This window comes from Vicugna pacos, chromosome 9, assembly GCF_048564905.1.
Source record: "Vicugna pacos chromosome 9, VicPac4, whole genome shotgun sequence".
In the NCBI taxonomy this organism is placed as follows: Eukaryota; Metazoa; Chordata; class Mammalia; order Artiodactyla; family Camelidae; genus Vicugna; species Vicugna pacos.
Window position 1 is genome coordinate 61,966,870 of NC_132995.1, and position 25,000 is coordinate 61,991,869.

The 25,000-nt window shown below is 40.8% G+C and overlaps 2 protein-coding genes and 1 long non-coding RNA gene across 7 annotated transcripts in view; 1 reads left to right on the forward strand and 2 right to left on the reverse strand.

Annotated features, from left to right (window-relative positions):
- LOC102545937 (ciliary microtubule-associated protein 3-like) lies at positions 1 to 4,810 on the reverse strand. Its single transcript, XM_006217824.4, has 6 exons — positions 4,701 to 4,810; positions 4,322 to 4,464; positions 3,596 to 3,694; positions 2,723 to 2,853; positions 1,276 to 1,393; positions 1 to 243 (listed from the first exon to the last, which is right to left on the reverse strand). The coding sequence occupies exons 1-6, from the start codon at positions 4,717 to 4,719 to the stop codon at positions 175 to 177; spliced, it is 579 nt and encodes a 192-aa protein (XP_006217886.1). The 5' UTR covers positions 4,720 to 4,810; the 3' UTR covers positions 1 to 174.
- Positions 96 to 25,000, forward strand: part of LOC116281772 (uncharacterized) — a 43,521-nt gene continuing 18,616 nt past the window's right edge. Inside the window, exons 1-2 of one of the 2 annotated variants that reach the window (XR_012075916.1) lie at positions 96 to 434; positions 9,315 to 9,386. This is a non-coding gene — a long non-coding RNA (uncharacterized lncRNA). Of the gene's footprint in view, positions 435 to 4,818; positions 4,979 to 9,314; positions 9,387 to 25,000 lie in introns of those variants that run through there. The other variant, XR_012075917.1, reaches the window with a different exon arrangement.
- On the reverse strand, positions 4,802 to 24,550 carry CIMAP3 (ciliary microtubule associated protein 3). 4 transcript variants are annotated; one of them, XM_072968030.1, is made up of 6 exons: positions 24,526 to 24,550; positions 24,148 to 24,290; positions 23,449 to 23,544; positions 22,606 to 22,736; positions 21,068 to 21,185; positions 4,802 to 4,912 (listed from the first exon to the last, which is right to left on the reverse strand). In XM_072968030.1, the coding sequence occupies exons 1-6, from the start codon at positions 24,542 to 24,544 to the stop codon at positions 4,802 to 4,804; spliced, it is 618 nt and encodes a 205-aa protein (XP_072824131.1). In that variant the 5' UTR covers positions 24,545 to 24,550. The 4 variants fall into 4 exon arrangements, with proteins under 4 accessions (XP_072824131.1, XP_072824130.1, XP_072824132.1 ...); XM_072968029.1 differs by having other exon boundaries at positions 23,449 to 23,547; XM_072968031.1 differs by lacking the exon at positions 4,802 to 4,912 and adding an exon at positions 19,923 to 20,014.

Here is a 25,000-nt window from a genome sequence, read left to right on the forward strand (position 1 = left end):
CACTCTGAACCAGTCTTTATGCTGTCATATAGTGGTTATGAGCCCCTTGCTCCTCCCTGGACCTCATGCTGGCAGGCAAGGGGGTCAGAGCAATGAAGAAGGAGAAGAGCAGCTCTGTCCTCAGTCCTGGAGACTCCATGGTCAGGAGGAGCAAGTGAGGGTGGTCACAGCTTTTCAGTTGTAATACAGGCTTAGGTAGGCCACACGGCTCCGATGCTTCCTAAAGTCTTTGTCTGTGGACAGCTGCAATGAAGGAATAAGGTCTAGGTCAGTGTTCTAATGAGAGCCCTTTGCTTCTGGTCTTCCTGGCTGTGCAAAATACAGCTGCACCCTATAGCTGCTGGGGCCCAGCTGAGCCCCACTCCCACAGTAGCCCAGCCTTAGTGATTCTCTCAGCTCTGGCGTGTATATCTACTTCCTGTCATCTTACTCTGGTGAGTATCATGCTAGAAATTATTTTCTCCTTAGTAAATCTCCAAGTATGGCTGTTAAATTTCATGAAAACAAAGATTATATGTTTAATTCTTGACCGTTACCCATAGGCCCTAGCATAATAATATTAATACATCAGGCATTTAATAAATACTTGTAGAATTAATGCAGAATTCTACCAGGGAAAAACAGGGCACTTCTGGAATTATGACAGCTGACGTGGGTTGAACATTTGTGATGTTACAGGTATTGTGCTAAATGCTTTTCTACATTATCTCAATCTTTACAACCTTATCAAATTGAGTCTAGTATTAACCCATTTTAAGATAAACAAACTGGGCTTAGAAAAGTTAGAGGACTTGCACAAGATCACACAGCAAGCAAATATGGAGCTAGTGTTTGAACCCAGGCAGCCTATCCCGCAATCCAGGTTCTTGCCAGAAGGAGCTATAGCTCCTTGACGATCTAATACTCAAGTGGTGTGATGGCTGAGGAGTCACAGGATCTGGATTCTAGCTGAGCAATGTCCACAAGTCACTCAATCCACCTGAGCCTCAGTTTCCTCCTCAATCATAAGGGGATGATTATTTCGAATTACCATGGAAGATTATTTGAGGATTAACTAAGAAAATCTGACTTGTTCAGTCACACACACCTTTAAACATTGAGTGAAACTGTGTAACTCTCCAAAAAGATCCCCATATGCAAATATACACAAAATTGTGCATGTAATTTCAGGAGAACAAGGACTTCTTGAAGGTTATTCACAGACTGCTGGTTAAAAATCACTGATGCACATGAAAGTATTAGGTAGAATGCCCTACACAAGTCCAATCTTACTACCTCAGCTTTCAGGGTTCTTTTCTGTAGACATGGAATCTGAGCCCAGTCTGGAGATCCAAATCTCATTGGCCAGGTGATTTTCTGGGGTTCCTTTGTTTCTGGGTTGTATGTGCCAGGGCTAGAAATAAAAATACAAAATATTATGTCGAAAGAGTTAGTGACCATATACGAACTTCATCAGTACCACATGTACACCTGAACTAGTCCTCACGCCTTTGGAAAAGGTAACAAACTGATTAGATTTTTAATGTCAGGCAAGCATAGGGTTCCTGTGCCTGTTAATGTACTTCTAAGCAGGTGTTAGTGTTCAAGATACCTAGCCTTGACATGCAGTGACGGTAAAAACTGACTCTAGTTTAAACTATTCCTGCAACCTCAGTATTCTTAGCTGAGAGACCAAAAGAGCCCAGAAATGGTGGTTATTAAAAAGAGAGCTACCACATAACTGCCTTTGTTCATAACACCTTTTGTTGTAGACTCTTTGCTGTGGTGGAAATAACATGTAGCGTGAACATGGGGATCAAGGTTCAACACTTCTACTTCCTTACTGCAACCATGAGAATGTTACACTCACTCTCTGATCCTTGGATTTCTTACCAGTAAAAGAAAGACCTTGACCCCGTGCCCTGCAATTCCATACATTCTGATGGCTTCCTAAGGCACTTAGAATGTCTCCCATGGTCTACAAGACCTACATACTCTAGCCCTGCCCCTCCTCCTCTGTTATCACTTCCTCTTTGCTCACTACATTCTCTAGCCATACTGACCTTCTTCCTGACACCAAATTCCTTCCCAACATGCAGACTTTGCACATGCTGTTCCTCCTGCCTGGGCAGCTCTGGGCCCAGATCTTCACAAGCTCAGTCTTGTCATTGTGATTTCAGATCAACTGTCATTTCCCCAGAAAGATCTATTTTGACAATCCTTGCTAAAGTAGATTTCAGTCCATCACTCCGTATCATATCATCATCCTGTTTGATTTTCTTCAGCCCATCACCAGGTCACCATACTTCCCGGTGTACCCATGACAGCCCCAGCTTATGGTTAAACTATCTTGGTATAATTATTAACAAGTCCCCTTTTCACTCTCCGAAGTGTCACAGTCTAACTAATAAGTACTCTCCTTATTACTATTGATATTTTCTTGTTTATTGGCTTCTCATCTCTCTGGACTCTCAGATGTAAGCTCCAAGAAATCAGGAGCCTTGTGTGATGGATTTAATGCAAAATTCCTGAAACCTACAAAACTGCCTGCTCATTTATAAATATTTATTGAATGACTCACTACAATTTACAATTTTATGATTCTAGAGACCTGGATGGCAAGAGTTTGAAACTTTAAAGATGAGTGATTTCTTATCTAGCAGGTATGGTTGGGATGTAAGCCCTTCTTGTATCTCCCTTCCTATTGTTCTTCTCTGAAGTGCACCAGAAAAGGGACACGTACCCAGGATAACAAGGGTCCTTTGAGTATGTCCTAAATCGAGGTGACAAGGCATTAAATGGAGCAAAATTTCGTTTGTCTTTTTGTCCCCAAGGATTGACTGTCTGGTACATGCCTGGGTAAGATGCCATAGCCTGTTTCCAAGAAAAAGGTGAATATGTTAGAGAATGACTTATATACATATAAAGCATTATAAGTAGAAAAAAAGAATCATCCTTTTCCTGTTCATGTATTAGCTATGTTTTAATCACCTCAAGCTATAGAAACAGGCAAACCCAAAGAAGGATTCAGGTTCAGCTTTAGGTTCAGCTACCTAAAGATACCTAATGCTTAGGTTGTAGAAATAAACCAATGGTGGGTACAGAGCCAAGGTGACTTGCTGCACCTACTACCCCCACCATCCCACCAACCCACTCAGAGATTCTTTTAAAGCCAGTATCCCTCTCCTTCAGCTTAAGTGTCAGGAAAATGTCCAACTAGAGATTAGGATCTTATACTGAGGACCTGAAATCCAATCTCACAAAAGGGTGAAGAAGTTGGAATTTGTTTTTTAACTGACAAGATGATATGACGCATATTAATAAAGCCTCCAGTACTTTAACATCAACTATCTCAGGACTGAAGCCCTTGCCTTGGTATCATTTCTTCTGAGAACTGTTTTTTACTCTCCCAGAACACTCTCTCACACACACACGTATTTGCAATGCTGACACCTCAGCTTTTCAGATAGGGTTCTTTGCAGCTTTTTCTCAAATGTCTATTTTTCTTGAATTTCAGGACATATTTTTTAGGTAACCTCCAGCTTTGCTCTCCAATGCAAAAACACGCAACAACACAGATCACACTAAAATCTAAGCACATTCAGTCATTTCTAACCTTATTGATTGGCTTAAACCTCATGGCTGTTCTGGCTCCAAAAGCATATCCTTTTCTACTGGTTGGGATCTTAGAGAGGTTGTATGCCAAACCATGTAGCTGCAGGGAGTACATAGAAAACAAAGAAAGCAAAAACACACATAGAGAACATTATAGTTATTAAAACAGAGTGAACTTAAGAGTATTCCTGAACCTCTTCTGCAAAAATTGCTCTTTCTTTCTCAACTCCTCTGAACCAAGACCATACAATTACATAAGTAACACAGGTAACTCTACAAAGGAATGTGGCTGGATAGGCAGAATAAAAGCCATTTCTGTGCATTCCAGTGAATCCAGTCCTCTGAGCCCCATGGTGCTTAAGTCTGCTCTAATGCAACTGTCAGTCTGATTATATGATTTCATAAACTAACCTCCCAACACAGCCACAGTCCAAGTTTGGACTAAGGGGATACATTGATTTACAGGACTTTGGAGGTGGAAATGAGTGGGGACTACACTGGAGAATTTATGAGGCCAAGGCTTGCATTTGGGGGGGATGTAAAAGGGGAGGAATGGCCCCATATTTTCTGATATTGGCCCTGACAGCTGATTGCAGAGGACCAGAGCACTTTCTCATGTTGAGGCCCTGGAGGTCACAAATTCGTTAGGATTTTTCTTCCAGGAAACTTGGGTATCCTTAGATAGTTGGGGGAACTGAGACCCGCCTAAGGGAAAGTGAATACTCACATCTTCTGTTATGTAACATCCAGGCCCTCGGTGGGGCACTCCCCTAAGAGGGAGAAACTTGTTCCCCAGCAAGCTTGGGGGATGGAAGTGAGGAAAGAGCTTCCTCTGCTGACGTGTTCCAAAGGAGTAGTTAACCAGCGGCTCTGAGAATCAAGAAGAAGGAGAAATTCCACATGAGGGAAGGCTCCTTGGTCTACGTGAGCACTTGGGGGCAAGTGGTGAGTAGGGAGTCAGAGTAGAGAACTGGGCAAAGGAGTTCTTAACAAAAACCTGACCAACTTCAAACAGCGGTTGAACCCCTCTTCCCGCCTTTCCTCCTGGGTCTTTCCCTGCCTCCCTCTTTTCTTCCTGCCTCTGCTCTTGAGTCAGGTCTCCTTACCTGCTTTGTTGAAGCACATCACGCCAGTGCCGCTTGGGCCAGCGTTTGTGTACCGTGTTGCCTAGGAAACAGAGTCTGGCCGGCAGCCTCCGCGCAGGTACTCATGGAGGGGCGTGGCTCCCGGTGCGCCTGCGCAGCTCGCAGCTCGTGAGGCTTTCTGGGAGCAACACTGGGCGGGAACCTGCACTTCCTGGGCCAGGAGAGTGTGAGCTCTGAAAGAGAGACGGGGTGTAGAGGATTTCCTGGACCCGCGACTGTAAGGGCTGCGGGAGTAAGGGGTGAGCAAAAGGGCTTTGGAAGCTGGGCGAGTAGTAACGTACTGTCTAGGAATGAAGGACACAGGGCTGAAATCTGGGTTACTAGGTTCAGGGGCTTAGGAAAATACAGCCACTTAAGTGATGGCCTTTGGGGTTGGGCTCCCTGGGCAATACCCAGAGTAGGGGAGTTGGGGACTGAATGGAGCCAGTTCTGTATTAATCCCCTCTTAGGCCTATTTTTTTTTTTTTCTTTTTCCTCAAGCCATTCTCATGAGGTTACCTTCTACCCTTAACTGGGACTCCAGGCTTTAAAAGGGCTGGAAGCCTTGAGTGGAGCAGTTAGAGTGCAGCAGAATGACAGAAGATCTTAATAGTTTGAAAATCTTTGAAAGTCACTTAAATGTTTAAGTCTCATTTCCTCATCTCCAAACTGGGAAAAAAGTAGTTCCTGCTTATAGGGTTGTTGAGAGGTTTAAGATAACAGGATTAAAACAATTCATTGCCTAGTACTTGGTAGGTGACAATACAAGAGATTATTATTACTGAAGATAATATCTCACCAGCTCAGGAGCACTCCCATCCTAACCCAAGAAGACATGCCAGGGTGTATGATGACTTCTTTACCTTTGCCTAGACAGTAACTTGTTTTCACTTGATTTTAGGATAGCTTTAGGAGTTGTCAGGTGTGGGAGGTAACAGAATGCACAGTGTGACTGGTTCAGTTCTACTCTTTGGCCTCTAAGAATGTACCTGGGATTCATACATACCGGACCTAGCACTGTCTACAGGGATGATATTATATAGTTAATGTGAGGTTCCAAAAGAGGTGATACTGAGTCCTAGAGGATATTTTGGAAACTTGTGGAAGCATTTTGCTTGTTAAAAATTTGGGAGGAGACGCTCCTGGTCAATGGGCCAGGGAGGCTGGATACATGTAGCTCATTGCCCAGTTACACAGTGAATCATCTCATGTCCTGCATAATATTCAAACGTCCTGCTGGAATCTACAAACATAATTGATTGTACCTGACTTATATATAGCAACATTGGAAACATTTTTTTTTTCCACAAGAAATAATGCATAAAGCCTAGTAATATAGGAGAAGGTTTTATGAGAAAAAAAACTTAACTGGAATAAAGATATGGTCTCAAGATAATTGTATAATGTACTCTAAACCTTCTGTTTCCTCACAATGTAATTGCAGTAATACAATGGTAAATGAAATGTAAAGAAATATGGTATGAATTTGATAATTTTCACTTTCATTAATATTTTAGGTAACATTACTATTTGTAGGTACCCACAGTGTTTTTTGAAATTACTGTTTAAATTATTAGTGACATGAAATATATCTTACAAAGTACTTTAAAAATATGGCAACACATTTCCTCATTAGAAGACTGCTTTGCTTCAGGTTAATCCTCCAGCCGAGAAGAGGTAGGAAATCTGGACTAAATAAAATATATGTTTGAAGATCTCAGAGATACACCAAGGAAGTAAGAATATGCAGCGTTAAGTTCCCTGAGAGGGGAGATGCCCTTAGTGGTGAGTCCAACAGCTGATGCTGCTCTTCCCCTTAAAATATGCTAATTAAGAAGCTGGCTCAGAAGCAGAGGTTTGAGCAGACAGTCTCTGAGAGCTGGGGAATAAAAATTAGGCTGGCCATGGAAGAGGGGGATACTGGCAAATACTGGAAAACACCCTGTGCTTTTAGTTGGGACCCTAAAGAGATAAACCCTAGGAGTAAGGGTAAATAAGAAATACACTAGTTCTCAGAAAATCCTGAAATTCAGCTTTGTATCAATTCAGTCTTCGATTGCATTAAAGTGATCTGTTTCTACCTTATTGCATATCAGAAAATTTTGGAGGTGATTGCTTAGTATAGAGGAATAGTTAGACAAAGCTTTATATGGGGCCACTTTTAATGAAGACCTTAAGTAAAGAATTCAGGGTGTACATTTCTCACCATGGTTATAGAATCATGGATATGGAGACTGTTATCGATTTATGAGACAATTGTCTGCTTTTCTTATTTAACTATATATGGGGTCATTGTAAGAATTATGATTCAGGAAACCACTTGCTCTATTGCAGTGGCCTAATTGAAAGGGGATAAACAAATTCAACATTTGGTATAATGTTTTAAATATGTTTTTGTCTCATTTAAAAATAATTGGATTTAATAATAATATAGCAATTCAGCAAATGGTAAAAGCCGATAGTTATATTCAAGAAACTAAATGAAAAGATGGAGAATTTTAGAAGCATTAAAAAAGAATTGAATACAAATTGTATAAATTAAAAGACCCATCACTGAAAGTAATAACTCAATGCATGAGGAACAGAAAATAATAAAATCTAAAAATAAATGAATGAAATGGAATATGAATCAGAAGAATGTTCACAGGCAGGGGCTTCAAGACGGCAGAGTAGAAGGATGTGAAGCTCACTGTCTTCCACAAATAACATCAAAAATTCATCTACATGTGGAACAATCCTCACAGAATACCTACTGAACTCTGGTAGAAGATCTTATATAACTGCAACTACAAGAAAAATCTTCAAGTAACCAGGTAGGATAGAAAAACAAACAAACAAACAAACAAACAAACAGAATTGGATGGCACCTGTGCCCCAGGGAGGGAGTGGTGAAAGAGGAAAAATCCCCTCGCCCTGGGAAACCCCCTCACCAGCGGGAAAATCAGCTGGCACAGGAGGGAAGCTTCAGAAGCTTGGAAGAGAGTAGCAACCACTTTGTGGCAGACAGAACAGCGAGAAGCCAGCACGGAGGGTCTGTGCTGTCCCCAGCCTGAGACACAAGCCTGCGGGTGCATGCCTAGACTAGGTGCTAAAGCTGAAGCCTTTTCAGAGGACGGACTCAGGGAGAGGACTGGGGTTGGCTGCGCAGAGACAGCATGAAGGGGATGGATTGTGATACAGGCTGAAACTGGGAGTGTGTGTAAAGGAGCCTGGGCACACCACTGAAGCCCCACTGTTAATGTGCTCTCACAAAGGAAAGAGCAGAACCCCACCATAGCAGCTTCCTTCTCTGCAGGCTCACAGGGTGTGGTCCTGCCATTAAAGACCCGTTGTTAACATGCCCTCATGAAGGGAGGGGTGAGACCCTACCATAGCATTCTCCTTCTTGGCTTGCTCTGGGCAGGCACAATTGCTGGTGGGTTGCCCCCAAGTGGAGGCTGAAATCTGAGCCCATATCCAGGGGCTGTGGGACTTCAGAAGCCACTCTTAGGGCTGAAATTTGAGCCATGTTCCAGGTGGCTTTGGCAGATTTACACTACCAGTTCCTTTGTAAATTCAGTACCTGTGGGACTTCTGAGCAGAATACTGCTTTTATAGGAATAACTTCTTAATTTACTGACAATGGATTACTTGAATCCCCACTTCGAGTTAAGGTCTGGCAAGTATGAGCACGATGGCATTGTGTCTACAGTCAGTGTCCTGAGCTCTGGCACACAAGCTGTCAGCGGGAGCAAAGACTTCTGGTGGGTCCCTGCTCTCATTGCTCCTGTCCCTAGGCCTCCTCTGAGTGTCTTTAGTGTCACATTAGCCTCACTAAATAACACTTGGGGCTCATTATAAGAACCAAGTGACTAATTATGATGAGCCTATAAGTTTTTTTGGAGATTTTGCAATCTATTATAAAAGTAGACTATACCAGAAGTCTAGTAGGCAAAGACATAGGACATACCAGTCCAAAGGAAGTTCTTGTTTGAACACATGTTTTTTATGTACATAGTGTAGTTCAAAATTCAGTATCTGTGTCCTTTTGCTTCTTAGCATCAGGGTTTGGGACTTTGCTCAGCAGATGGTTCTGAATTCATACCAAAGTGAGTGCATGTTCTTTCCTTTTCAGTCCTTTTCAGTCAGGCCATGCCTGTTTTGTTTTTAAATGGTACTAAGAATCCACCTGAAAGAGGCTTTCCTTGGCTAGAGTCAAAGGTAAGGTTGCCAGATGTCCAGTCACTATGACATAAATGGCAAAACTGTTTTCTTTGCACAGAAGTTCTGCTGATCCCATTTTGTGCAGCTGGTCCCAAGAGGACGGGCTGGTTTCTGGGTGGGTGATTTACTCTACGTTTCCTGGATGAATGAACAAAGGAGTCAGAGGTGTTGTGTTCAGGATTTGTTATTGTAACTTGCCCACGACACGTGTCTGGAAAGGGCAGGAGGCTGATGGATAGATGTAAGTTATGAGGGTCAAGGATGAGAACGTGACTGCAGGGTTTGGGAAACCAAATAAAGACGCTCCTGGGATTTAGAGTGATTCCATCTGAGAAGCTTCTTCTCAGAGCTGGGCTTGAGTCTCATTCCAGACCCCTCTTCTCTCCCTCGCAGGCTGCAGTGCCTCTGGCTACCTTCCTACCTCACTGGCTTGGCATCCGCAGCAGAGTGAAGTCTTTGTCTTTGGTAAGGCAGCATGTCCAACTGTGTGTTGACTCGGGAACAGGGAGGATGAGAGGGAGGGCGAACCCCACAGTGCACGAGGCTCTGCTGCTCGGGCTCATCGGCACACGTGGGCACTGGATGAATTACAGTCACGGGGGTGCGGGGGGTAGGTTGGATGATCCCAAAGTGGTTTTCCAAAGAGACCCACACCAAGACATAATTAAAGTGTCAAACGTTAAAAGAAATTCTTAAAAGAAGCAAGAGAAAACCAATTACATACAAGGGAACCCCCATAAGACAATGCGCTGATTTTTCAGCAGAAAGCTTATAGGCCAGAAGGGAGTGGCATGGTGAAAGGAAAAAAAAAAAGCATATAACCCAAAATACTCTACCTAGCAAATCTAGTATTCATAAGTGGAGGATAGAAAAGAGTTTCCCAGACAAATGTAAAAGAGATTTATCACCACGAAATTGGCCCCACAAGGAATGTTAAAGGGACTTCTTTCAATGGAAAAGAAAAGGTTACAACTACAAGCAAAAAGTTATGAAAGAAAAAAATCTCACTGGTTAATGCAAACATAAAGTAAAGGCAGTGAATCAACCACCTGCAGCAAGTGTGAAGGTTAAAAGACAAACGTAGTAAAATCATCTACATGTGAAATAATTAGTTAAGGATACACAAAAGAAAAAGATGTAAAATATGACATCAAAATGATACTGACACAAAAACAGACACAGATCAATGGACCAGAATGGAAAGCTGAAAAATAAATCCATGCTCATAGAGTCAATTAACCTATGACAAAGGAAGCAAGAATATATAATGGGAAAAAGAGAACATCCTCAACAAATGGTGCTGTGAAAACTGGACCACTGTCTGACAGCTGTATATGAAAGAATGAATTGGACCACTATTTTACAGCATATACAAAAATAAATTCAAAATGAATTAAACAGTTAAATGTAAGAATGTAAGACCTGAAATCACATAACTCCTAGAAGAAAGCATAAGCAGTCAGATCTTTGACTTAGATCTTAGCAATATTCTTTGGATCTGACTCCTCAGGCAAGGACAGCAAAAGGGGAAAATAAAGAAAAATAAATGGAACTATAGCAAATTAAAGAGCTTTTGCACAGGGAAGGAAACCAGCAACAAAACAAAAAGGCAACCTACTGAATGGGAGAAGACATTTGCAAATCATGTATCCAATAAGGTGCTAACATCTAGAAGAATAAAGAACTCATATAACTTAATGTCAAAAAACCAAGCAATTTGATTAAAAATGGGTGGAAGAACTGGATATGCATTTTTCCAGATAAAAACAAATATCTAACTAAATAAAGATGGCCATCAGACATGTGAAAAAAAGCTCAACATCACTAATCATCAGGGAAATGCAAACCAAAACCACAATGAGTTATCACCTCTCACCTATCAGAATGGATATTATCCACTATTTATGTCTGATTTTTTGCTTTTTCATTTCTCTAAAAATGTTTCTACGTAGTACCAATCCTTTTACCACTGTTTGCTTTAGTTTCAGTGCCCACATCATAGATGACATAGGTCCATGTCATCAAAGAAACCAAAGCAGTCTTGAATAAATGGAGCCCTTCTGCCAGATGGTCTAATGCCAATTTGTTTTCTGTCACTGCTTCATCCACGTCTCCTTCCTTCTCGTTTGGTATTGGTTTGGAAGCGCTCATCTCCATCTAGTCATCTTCTGTTAATTGTCTGTTTTCTCTTGAATTTTTCCAAGTCCATATGCTGAAATCCTTCACCTTTCTATCTTTTTTTTTTTTTTGGCCATATCCACAATCTCTTTCATGATTTCCTTGATTGACTCTTGATGAATCCTGTGAAGTCATGCATAACATCTGGACACAATTTTCTGCAACTATTTATTGTTTTGGGCTTGGTGGCTTTCATGGCTTTTTCTGTAACACTGATGACATCTTCAGTGGTGTAATCCATCAAGAATTTTAAGATGTTCTATCAGGGTTCTCTTCCACAGCATCTACAATCCTTTCTATAGAGTACTATGTGTAATGAGCCTTAAAGGTCCTTATGACCCCTGATCTGAGGTTGAATTAGAGACATAGTGTTTGGGGGGAACTAGCTCACTTTGATGCTTTCAGTGTTGAACTTATAGGATTCTGGGTGTCCAGGGTAATTGTTCAATATCAAAGGAATTTTAAAAGGCAGTCCCTACTTGCAAAGTACTTCCTGACTTCAGGAACAAAGCATCGAGGGAACCAATCCAGAAAAAGTGTTCTCCTTGGACTGAGCTGGTGTTTATCTTCTTCCTTTAAGGCTTGGAGGTTAGCAGCTTTATATATAAGGGCAGTCCTGATCATAAACCTGACTGCATTTGTGCAAAACAGTAGACTTAGCCTATCCCTTCCTGCCTCAAATGCCAGTCCTTGCTCTCTTCCTTACTCATAAATGTCCTTTGTGGCATTTTTTTTTCCCCAGAATAAGACACTTTCATCTGCAATAAAAACTTGTTTAGGCTGATATTCTTTTTCTCTGTTATTTGTTAATGGCATCTGGGAATGTCTGTTGCCTCTTGGTTGGCAAAAGCTGCTTCTCCTGTTACATTGACAATATTTAAATAAGCCAAGCCTTTTCCTAAAATTATCATCCTTTATTGGCATTAATTTCTCCAAATTTAGACCCTTCACTTTCCTTTTGCTTCAAGTTGTCATATAATGACTTCACTTTTTCTTGAATCATCTTAGGGTCTATAAGTGTGCCTTTCTTATAGCAATCCTGCACCCGTATAAAAGTTGCATTTTCAATACGAGATAAAAAGGTTACTTCACAAAAAGTGCATGGTTTTCATGCCTGCTGGTGACTTCATGAGTTTTCTTTCCTTCCTTCCTTCCTTCCTTCCTTCCTTCCTTCCTTCCTTCCTTCCTTCCTACCTTCCTTCCTTCCTTCCTTCCTTCCTTCCTTCCTTCCTTCCTCTCTTCCTCCCTCTCTTTCCTTCCTTCCTTCTTTTTTCTTTCCAATGGTTCTTTCACTGGATTCATTTATCTTGAAATAGAGGGCAAATGCAGCTGCAGATGCCAACCTTCAGAATATAGCAAGCAATTCAACTTTTCTTCTTGTAATGTCATGACTTTTCTCTGCTTCTTGGAAGAACCTCCAGCATCACTAGTGGCAGTTTGTATCAATCCCATGGTGTTATTCAAGGTTTATGGTATTGCACCAAACACAATGAAAAATACAAGAGAATTACTTTTTACTCAATACAAAATTTACTGCAGAGACAACTGCTCATGTGGAGATTAGCATTATATGGCATTGTCAGCAGATACTCGCAACGCTTGAGCTCCCCGCAATAGCAACAGGAGGTGGCTATGAGATTATTACAGTAGTATAGTATGTTACTAAAGTTAATTTTATGAAGTTATGATTTAATACTGTATCTTTACATTTCTCTTGACTGTGAATGGCGCCATGTATGGTCTGTAAGTGTTTGTATGCATAAGTTTTGATAAATTTTAACTTTTTGTGATAGATTTGTATATATTTTATAGGTGTAATGAATGATACATATATCTTAAGCATTCAAGACAGACCTAGCTTTTTCTTAATTTTTTCAATAGTTCTAGGCTAGGTGATTTGTCTGTGATATTTTTCAAATTGTCACAAATCTCCAAAATTTTTCCAATATATTTATTGAAAAAAATCCTAAGCAGAACTATGCAATTCAAATTGGCATTGTTCAAGGTCAAATGTAGTTATTTCTGACTGGAGTAACCACAGTCAAAATCTCCTCTGGGTGTAGTTTTAATCCTGGAAATTCTGGCCTTTCACTTTTTGGTTGTTGTACTCTACCTATATGTCCCCACCCCTTAACTTAAAGGTGACTACCTACAGGTTACTGAATCATAGCTTTAAGTGAAGAAGTTGACATACTGGATCTGATCTGTGGCCCAGACTTGGGTCCCATTGTCTGACCAAGAACTGTTTGGGAATATTCTTGGCAAAAGTTTGAGACTGCAATCTTATCTCCTGCTAAAACTACACTTTAGAGCCACCACTTATAATGTTTCAGTTGTGAGTTTAGAAGCATTGGTTTTTAAAACCCTGTGAGGTCCCAAATTAAAGGGTTCTCAGCTTAGATGGTATGTGAACAATTTCCTATTTTATCTCCGTCTCGTGCTATCCAACTGCTGAAATTCCTCCACAGTGCCCTCTGGAATTTACAGTCTGTTATCAGCAAAGTGACTTACTGCCTCAACCTATTCTTTCACCGATCCCTTCATCTTCTTGTTTTATGGAAACCTAGTTCCTTCCTGGCAATGCCATTTCCTCTTGGGTGATAGCCAGTTTTTCTTCAGCATCTCTGGGCCTGGAGGGGTATTTTTCTCTTTCCTTACTGCACTTTTGGGCCATTTTTGCTGTGTATTTTCTAAAACCTTCCAGATTCGCATCTCATATCATCAGGTTATATCAATTACTACTCTGGTTGTCTGGTGTCATACTGCTTTGGCAGTTTTAGCTCCTGGTTCACTGTCACTCTCTCCAATACTGCTCCAGTATTAATTCTTGCTCCTCTCATATTGATATTCTTTCAAAAAATCATTAAATGACTAATTATTGTTAAATCCTGTTCCACCAGGGTCTTGAATTTCTTTCCTCCAATTGGTTTGTCCTCTACCCTTCCTCAGCCTCTTACTTCCAAGATCATGCCCTGAATGATGTCATTCTACTAATAGTAACTGATCCACAATTTCAGAGTCATGCAATCCACTCTCTAACTTCCACTCTCTATCTTTCTAGGTCATTCTCTCTAATACTTTAATCCCAATGATTCTTTGACTTCACCAAGATCCACTGATTTAATTACCTTTTCACTGCCCCTTACCCACTAGATGCCTTCATTCCTTTCTTAACCAGCTGAAATTCTATGGTCAGTCATTGCAATCACTCCCTTGCTTCCTTGACTCCTTTGTACTTTCTTGCTTCACCTGCTCTTTTGGCAAAATCATAACCCTGACGAAATTCAACTCTGCCAACTCCACTCCCGTATTTACGCTGCTGAGTGTGCTGAAGAAAAGGACAGAATCTCACTGATGGGTCTCACTTTTAATTATGACCCTGGACCTCAAGAAGAACCCTATTGTTGCCAAGAAATCTTACCATATGCCAATGTACCATCATCCAATCATTCTATCATTCTTGATGACTACCTGACACCTCCTCTCCTCAAATTTCCTATACATGTGCCCCAGTCTTCACTCTTAGCTGCTGATTTTGGATCCTTTTTCATTGAAAAACTCTGAGGCAGTCATTGAACAACTTCTACAGACTCCCACACCACACCCCCTGAACACTCTGCCTTCCTGCTGATCTCTAGAGGTGAACCATAGTAACAAGCAGAAGTACACGTTCGTGTAGTTCTTTTAGAACCATGATTATCTTTCACATGGCCCAACAATAAATAAATAAAATCAAAGATATAGTGGTGGTGGTTGTGATGGGGCAATGCAAATCTGCAATACAGTGACAAATAAACTTAACTGTATTAAAAAATACAACAACATAACCACATTGAAAGGATTAGGGAAGAAAAGAACTAACCATATTAACTTTGGAAAGTAGAGCATTTTGCATATATACCAAAAGGCTGAAGACAAAAGGAATTGTACACAAATTCTTAGTCTAGTTAGCAAATTTGTTTTTATAGGAACATATGTTAGCAATTCTGAAACTACTTTATGTGTATTCCAGAATTAAACAAGTAAATATTCTGTGGATAATGAAAGTCAGACTTCTTACCAACAGAGAAATAAGTTAAAAATAAGGAAATGGGGAAGTCTGACCAAGATGGTGGAGTAGAAGGATGTGTAGCTCACCCTCTCCCATGAGTACACCAAAAACTGTATCTACATATGGAACAATTCACACAGAATACCTACTGAAATTTGGCAGAATATCTCTTACATTGGAAATGTGATGTAAGGCAAATCCTCACAAAACCAGGTAGGAAGGGAAAAAAAAAAAAAGGAAATTGGTGTGGGATCTGTCTCCCATGGAGGTAGCAGCAAAGGAGGAAAAGCATCCCCACCCTGGGAACTCCCCTCTCCAGTGGGGAGGTCAACTGGGACAGAAAGGGAGCTTTAGAGGTTTGGAGGAGAAAGCATCAGCCTCTTGGCAGACAGAACTGAGAGAAACTGGCACAGAGGGTCCGTGCGATCCCTAGCCCAAGGTGTGAGCCACTGCGGACAGGCCAGGACCTGGGGCTGATCTTGGGCTTCCACGGATGAACCTGGGGAGAGGACTGGGGCCGACTGTGCAGAGGCAGTCTCAGGGGGCTGGAGTGTGGTGTGGGCTGAGGCTGAGAGGGTGTGCAGAACAGCCTGGTCCCCTATAGTGAGTACTACTTCTGGTGCATGTGTTGGGGAGGGGTGCAACACAGCCTGGCCATAGCAGCCTTCTCCACTAGCCAGAGGGCATGGCTTGCACACATTTTTGCAGAGCAGAAAGGCATAGTTCAGAAATAGTAGTCTTCTCGGCTTCCTCTGGAGGGACACAATTGCTGGCGTGTGGCTCCAGGGCAGGGGTGGGTTTGAAACCTGAATCCATTCCCAGAGGTCCCATGACTTCAAAGATGGGACTGAGATTTGATTTGAGTCCCAGTTGTTGGTGGTGGATTTGCCCCACAGGTGCCTGTGTAGGCCTGTACCTCTGAGACAACTGAGTGGAGTTCTGGCTTACAGCAGGGGTGGGTCTGGTATTAACAGCAGACCTGAATACTATATGCAGATATGGGGCTAGGGTTTGGGCTGACTTTGTGGATCATGGTGGATCCAGATGCATGACTGTACACACCCTGTGGTGGGTCCTAGTACATAACATTGGTGGATCTTCACTGGTGGCTCTGTGGCACAGAACTTGGGGAACACCAGGGTCGGTTGCTGACATTCATGCAGCTGAGGTGGGGGAACAAGGGCAGTAACAACAAAGTGTACTTTGTAGGCTAGCAGAAGCTGTGAAAGATGAAACCACAGAGGACACTTTCCAGTGGACATCTTCCATGGAGGCATACTAAGCAGTTCCTCTTCCAGTGGAAGCACACCAGTTCCTCCTACCACACACCACAGCTCAGAACGGGGCTGAAAGCCTCTATTCCAACAACAGGGGAGAGACTTGGCTCCTGTCAGGGCTGTGACAACCACAGAGCAAAGATGAGGTCCTGGTCAATAACCAGTGCAGGCTCTGGTCACCAAAACACCAACCACAGTCAAGGGAATAACAATGAGCACACATAGAGGAAAGACATGGCAACCATCCATACTAAAAACAGCCCTTATGACAAAATTATTAGATGTGCACAGCCTACACAGGGACACTCCCACTTTAAAAAAACACATTTCAAGATGACAGGAGATAACTGTTACTCTGAAATTCATAGAGCCAGAAAAATATACATAAAATGAAGAAGCAGAGGAACCAGTCCCAACTAAAAGAACAAGCAAAGTCTGCTGAAGGGATGAACAATGTAATAGACCTCAAGAGTCTACTAGATCCTGAGTTCAAAAAGGAGGTGATAAAATCCCTGAATGAAATGACAGGTCATCAACAGAAATATAGTATACTGTAAAAAGGAAATAGAAACTACAAAAAGGAGCGAATTAAAAGCAGAAGACTCATTTGCTGAGAGAAAAGCCAAGCTAAAGGCAGTCAATAGCAGACTAAATAATACAGAAGAACAAATAAGTGATTTAGAAGACATGATAATAGAAATCACCCAATCAGAACAGCAAACAGAAAGCAAATGAAAACAAATGAAAGCAACATAAGGGACCTATGGGATAATATAAAACATTCCAATCTACACAGGGATCCCAGAGGAGATGAAAGAGAAAAGAAGATAAAAAATATATTTGAAGAAATTATAACTGAAAACTTCCTAAACCTAAAGAAGGAAGCAGATATCCAACTACAGGAAGGACAGAGGGTCCCAAGCAAGATGAACCTCAGCATATCTAACCAAGATATATTGTAATTAAGATGGCCACAGTTAGAGAAAATATTCTAAAAGCAGCAGGAGAAAAAAGAGTTAGTTACAAGGGAACCCCCATAAGGCTATCAGCTGATTTCTCTACAGACATTGCAGGCCAGAAGGGAGTGGCAAGATATATTCAAAGCCCTCAAAGAGAAAACCCTGCAACCTAGCATATTCTACCCAGCAAGACTATTCTTTAGAATAGGAGAAGTAAAGAATTTCTCAGACAAGCAAAACCTAAAAATATAGCAATATTAAATCTATCCTAAAACAAATATTGAAAGGTCTTCTCTAAATAGAATACAAGCAAGCATCTATAGAAAGGGAAAAAAAACACAATTAGAAATGTGATAACTATAATGAAGATCAAGAGAAAAAACATAAAGAGATTAAAAGAGGACATAAAAATCATAAAATGTGGGAGAGGGAAGCAAGCAAATAAGAGTTTTTTTCATTCGTTTTAGGATGTGTTTGAGCCTATATGATTACCAATGTAAAGCAAATAGATATAGTAATGAATTAAAATACTTGAAAAACAAGGTAACCACAAATCAAAAGTATACAATAGAGTCATGAAAACCAAAAAGACAATAAATTAAGCTAAAACAAAAGAAAATAAACTACAAAAGATAAAACAAACAGACAAAAAAGAACAAAAAATACAAACAAAATCAACTGGAAAACAAAGTTTAAAATGGCAATAAACACATTTATCAATAATTACAATAATGTCGATGGACTAAATTCTCCAATCAAAAGACACAGAGTGTCAGATTGGATAATGAAAAAAGAGCCTACAACATGTGGCCTATAAGAGATCCACTCTAGGGAGAAGAACACAAATAGATTGAAAATGAGAAGATGGAAAAGGATATTTCATGCAAATGGAAATGACGAGAAAGCAGGGGTAGCAATACTCATATCAGACAAAATAGACTTTAAAGCAAAGGCCATAAAGAAAGGTAAAGAAGAACACTATATAATGATAAAAGGAGCAATACAAGGAGAGAATATTACATTTGTTAACATATAGACACCCAGTATAGAAGCACCTAAATATACACAACAAATACTAACAGACATAAAGGAAGAAATTGATAGGAATACAACAACAATAGGAAACTTTAACACCTCACTAACATCATTGAACAGATCTTCCAGACAGAAAATCAGTAAGGCAACAGAGACACTAAAAGACACAACAGGACAGTTAGTTGATATTTTCAGGACATCACATCCAAAAAACCCAGAAAATACATTCTTTTTAAGTGCACATGGAACATTCTCTAAGATAGAAGATGATTCTTGATTATTAGAAATTATTTGAAACACCTTTTCTGACCACAATGGCATGAAACTAGAAATCAACCACAGAAAGAAAAACGAGAAAAAAATGACTGCGTGGAGACTAAACAACATGCTACTAGAAAACCAATGAGTCGATGATAAAATCAAAGAAGAAATCAGAAAATGCTTTGAGACAAATGACAATGAAAATACAACCACACAAAATCTGAGATGCAGCAAAAGCAGTCCTAAGAGGGAAATTCATAGTGATATAGGCCTTCCTCAAAAAAACAAGAACAATCTCAAATAAATAACCTAACCTACCATTTAAAAGAATTAGAAAAAGAAGAGCAAACAAAACTTTAAGTCAGTAGAAGGAGAGAATAATAAAGATCAGGGATGAAATAAATAAAATAGAGATTTTTTAAAAATCAAAAATCAATCAAAATAGAGCTGTTTTTTTTTTTTGAAAGAGTAACCAAAATCAACAAACCTCTGTCCAGGCTCACCAAGAAGAAAAAGAGAGGACACAAATAATCAAAATAAAAATGAAAATGGAGAAATCACAACCAACACCACAGAATTATAATATATATATATATATATAATATATATATATATAAAAGAATACTATAAATAACTATATGGAAACAAATTGGACAACCTAGAAGAGATGGACAAGTTTCTAGAAATATATAGTCCATTAAAACTGAATCAAGAAGAGAGAGATAACTTTAACAGACCAATCACTAGAAGTGAAATAGAATCAGCAATAGAAAACCTTCCTGCAAACAAAAGTCCAGGACCAGATGGCTTCACTGGGGAATTCTACCAAACATACAGGGAACACATACTGGTCCTTCTCAAACTTTTCCAAAAGACTGAGGAGGAGGGAACACTCCTAAATTCATTTTATGAAGCCACCATCACCGATACCCAAACCAGACAAAGACACTAACAAAAAAGAAAATTACAGGCCAATATCATTTCTGAACATATATGAAAAAATCCTCAACAAAATATTAGCAAACAATTCCAACAATACATAAAAAAGATCATCTACTGTGATCAAGTTGGATTTATCCCAGGGACACAAGTTGCAACATATGCAAATCAATCAATGTGATACACCGCATCAACAAAAGAAAGGACAAAAATCACATGATCATTTCAATAGATGCAGAAAAAGCATTTGATGAAATTCAAATTCTGCCCTCAATCTTGGAGACTCCATGGTCAAGAGGAACAAATGAAGGTGGTCACAACTTTTCAGTTGTAATACAGGCTTAGGTAGGCCACACGGCTCCGATGCTTCCTAAAGTCTTTGTCTGTGGACAGCTGCAATGAAGGAATAAGGTCTAGGTCAGTGTTCTAATGAGAGCCCTTTGCCTCTGGTCCTCCTGGCTGTGCAAAATACAACTGCACCCTATAGCTGCTGGGGCCCAGCTGAGCCCCACCCCCACAGTAATCCGGCCTTAGTGACTCTCTCAATACTGGCATGTGTATCTGCTTCCTGTCATCTTACTCTGGTGAGTATCATGCTAGAAATTATTTTCTCCTTAGTAAATCTCCAAGTATGGCTGTTAAATTTCATGAAAACAAAGATTATATGTTTAATTCTTAACCATTACCCATAGGCCCTAGCATAATAATATTAATACATCAGGCATTTAATAAATACTTGTAGAATTAATGCAGAGTTCTACCAGGGAAAAACAAGGCACTTCTGGAATTATGACAGCTGACATGGGTTGAACATTTGTGATGTTACAGGTATTGTGCTAAATGCTTTTCTACATTATCTCAATCTTTACAACCTTATGAAATTGAGTCTAATATTAACCCATTGCAAGACAAGCAACTTTTCTAAGATGGGCTTAGAAAAGTTAGAGGACTTGCACAAGATCACACAGCAAGCAAATATGGAGCTAGTGTTTGAACCCAGGCAGTCTGTCCCGCAATCCAGGTTCTTGCCAGAATGAGCTACAGCCCCTTGACGATCTAAAACTCAAGTGGTGTGATGGAAAGAGCACTGGCTTAGGAGTCACAGGATCTGGATTCTAGCTGACCAACATCCATAAGTCACTCAATCCACCTGAGCCTCAGTTTCCTCCTCAATCATAGGGGGATGATTATCTCGGATTACCACAGAAGATTATTTGAGGATTAACTAAGAAAATCTGACTTGTTCAGACATACACCTTTAAAAAATCAAGTGAAATTGTGTAACTCTCCAAAAAGATCCCCATATGCATATACATAAAAATTGTACATGTAATTCCAGGGGAACAAGGACTTGTTGAAACTTATTCACAGATTGCTGGTTAAGAATCACTGATAAACATGAAAGAATTAGGTAGAATGCCCTACACAAGTCCAATCTGGTACTACCTCAGCTTTCAGGGTTCGTTTCTGTAGACATGGAATCTGAGCCCAGTCTGGAGATCCAAATCTCATTGGCCAGGTGACTTTCCGAGGTGGCTTTATCTCTGGGTTGTATGTGGTAGGTCTAGAAATAAAAATACAAAACATCATGTGTAATGAGTTAGTGACCCTTATTATACTACCCTCAATCTAGTCCTAAGTCTTTGGAAAAAGGCAACCAACTGGTGTAGCATAGGGTTCCTTTGCTTGTTAATGTATTTCTAATTAGGTTTTAATGTTCAAGCTATTTAGTCTCAACATGCAGTGAGGGTAAAAACTGACTTTAGTTTAAAATAGTTCTGCAACTTTGTTATCCTTACTGAGAGATCAAAAAAAAAAATCCCAGAAATGGTGATTGATAAAAGAGATGTACCACAGTAATTCATAAGTACTGATCATGATGTACAATTAAGGCTAAAAGAGCAATGATAATTTAATGTGTCAGCAACCTAGGGATAGCAAAGCAGAACCAGGTAAATTTCTTGACAAGATTATTTTATAATTGCCTTTTTTCCACAACACTTTGTCTTTTGGTGCAGACTTTGCTGTGGTGGAAATAACATTTATACTGGATGCAGGAATCAAGATTCAACACTTCTACTTCCTCACTGCAACAGTGAGAAAGTTACACTCACTCTCTGATCCTTGGATTTCTTACCAGTAAAAGAAAGGCCCCATGTTCTACAATGCCATACATTCTGAATGGCTTTCTAAAACACTTAGAATGTCTTCCATGGTCTGCAAGACCTACATACTCTAGCCCCGCCCCTCCTCCTCTGTTATCATTTCCTCTTTGCTTACCACACTCTAGCCATATTGAACTTCTTTCTTCCTCACACAAAATTCCTCCCCAAGGTACAGCATTTTTATATGCTGTTCCTCCTGTCTGGGCAGCTCTGGGCCCAGATCTTCACAAGCTCAGTCTCGTCATTGTGATTTCAGATCAAGTGTCATTTCCCCAGAAAGACCTATCTTGACAATCCTTGCTAAAGTAGATTTCAGTCCATCACTCCGTATCATATCATCATCCTGTTTGATTTTCTTCAGCCCATCACCAGGTCACCATACTTCCCGGTGTACCCATGACAGCCCCAGCTAATGGTTAAACTATCTTGGTATAATTATTAACAAGTCCCCTTTTCACTCTCCGAAGTGTCACAGTCTAACTAATAAGTACTCTCCTTATTACTATTGATATTTTCTTGTTTATTGGCTTCTCATCTCTCTGGACTCTCAGATGTAAGCTCCAAGAAATCAGGAGCCTTGTGTGATGGATTTAATGCAAAATTCCTGAAATCTACAAAACTGCCTGCTCATTTATAAATATTTATTGAATGACTCACTACAATTTACAATTTTATGATTCTAGAGACCTGGATGACAAGAGTTTGAAATTTTAAAGATGAGTGATTTCTTATCTAGCGGGTATGGTTGGGATGTAACCCCTTCTTGTATCTCCCTTCCTATTGTTCTTCTCTGAAGTGCACCAGAAAAGGGACACGTACCCAGGATAACAAGGGTCCTTTGAGTATGTCCTAAATCGAGGTGACAAGGCATTAAATGGAGCAAAATTTCGTTTGTCTTTTTGTCCCCAAGGATTGACTGTCTGGTACATGCCTGGGTAAGGTGTTGTATCCTGTTTCCAAGAAAAAGATCAATATGTTAGAGAAGAAAAAAACAGAATCATCTTTTCCCTGTGCATGTATTAGCTGTGGTTTAACCAGCTCAAGCTATAGAAATAGGCCTAGAGTAGGTAGCAAACCAATATAAGGATATGGTCCAGCTACCTAAAGATACCTGATGCTTAGGTTGTAGAAATAAACCAATGGTGGGTAGAGAGCCAAGGTGACTTGCTGCACCTACTACCCCCACCATCCCACCATCCCACTCAGAGATTCTTTTAAAGCCAGTATCCCTCTCCTTCATCTTAAGTGTCAGGAAAACGTCCAACTAGAGATTAAGATTCTATACTGAAGACTTGAAATCCAATCTCACAAAAGGGTGAAGAAGTTGGAATTTGTTTTTTAACTGACAAGAGGATATGATGCATATAAATAAACCCTCCAGTATTTTAACATCAGCTGTCTCAGGACTGAAACTCTGCCTTGGTATCATTTCTTCTGAGAACTATGTTTTTACTCTCTTAGAACACTCTCTCACACACACATTTGCAGTGCTAACACCCAAGCTTTTCAGATAGGGTTCTTAGTAGCTTTTGTCCAAATGACTTTTTTTTCCTTGAATTTCAGGGCATATTTTTTAGGTAACCTCCAGCTTTGCTCTCCAACGCAAAAACACGCAACAACACAGATCACACTAAAATCTAAGCACATTCAGTCATTTCTAACCTTACTGATTGGCTTAAACCTCATGGCTGTTCTGGCTCCAAAAGCATATCCTTTTCGACTGGTCGGGATTTTAGACAGGTTGTATGCCAAACCGTACTTCTTCAGGTAGTATATAGAAAACAAAGAAAGCAAAACCAAACATAGAGAACATTATAGTTACTAGAACAGAGTGAACTTAAGAGTATTTCTGAATTTTCTCTGCAAAGATCTTGCCTCCTCTGAATCAAGACCATACAAACAATTACATAAGTAACACAGGTAACTCTACAAAGGAATGTGGCTGGATAGGTAGAATAAATGACATTTCCATGTATTCCAATGAATCTAGTCCTCTGAGCCCCACAGTGCTAAGTCTACTCTAATGCAACTGTCAGTCTGATTTTACTGTTTCATAAACTGACTTCCCAACACAGCCACAGTGAAGGTTTGAATCATAGGTCTTCAGAGGTAGAAATGAGTGGGGACTATACTGGGAATTGCATAAAGCCTAGGCTTGCATGTGGGGGGGGGGTGCAAAAGGGCAGCTATGGCCCTTTAACTTCTGACATTGGCCCTGACAGCTTGTTGCAGAAGACCAAGGCACTTTCTCATATTGGGACCCTGAGGTCACAAATCCCATAGGATTTTTCTTGCAGAAAACTTGGGCATCCTTTGGTAGCTGGGGAACTGAGACCCACCTAAGGGACAATGAATACTCACATCTTCTGGTATGTAATATCCAGGCCCACGGTGGGGCACTCCGCTGAGAGGGAGAAACTTGTTCCCCAGCAAGCTTGGGGGATGGAAGTGAGGAAAGAGCTTCCTCTGCTGACGTGTTCCAAAGGAGTAGTTAACCAGCGGCTCTGAGAATCAAGAAGAAGGAGAAATTTCACATGAGGGAAGGTCTTTGTCTAAGTGAGTGCTTGGGGGCAGGTTGTGAATAGGGAGGCAGAGCAGAGAAGTGGGCAAACGGAGTTCAACAAAACCTGACCAACTCCAAAGCGGGGGGTGAACTACTCTTTTCTCCTCTCCCAGCTGGTCTTTCCTGGCCTCCCCGCTATTCCACGGGCCCTTTACCCTCGAGTCCGCTCTCCTTACCTGCTTTGTTGAAGCACATCGCAGGAGTGCCTCTAGGGCCAGCGTTTGTGTACCGTGTTGCCTAGGAAGCAGAGTCCCGCCAGGCAGCCCCAGGCTGAGCTCCCAGAGGCCTGTGGCTCTGAGCGCCGCCTACTCAGCAAGTGGGGTTGCCTAGGGGGACACCTTGGGACAGGAACTCTTACCTCCCCTTCCTGGGCGGGAGGTAGGGGGTTATCTGTGTATGAGACGCTAAGGGCTGAGAGTATGAGGGGGTGGGCAGAGGGTTTTGGAAGCTGGGCCACGGGAAATGCACTGCTGAGGAAGGAGGGACTCCTGAGTTTAGAATGCCCTAAAGCCCAGGCTGCTAGAATCAGGGATGTAGGAAAACACAGCCTCTGCAGTGATGGCCAAAGAGGGTGGGCTTCCTGGGCGATGCCCAGAGCTGGGGAGTTGGGGACCTAATGGACTATAGATAGTTCCGTATGAAGCCCCTCTG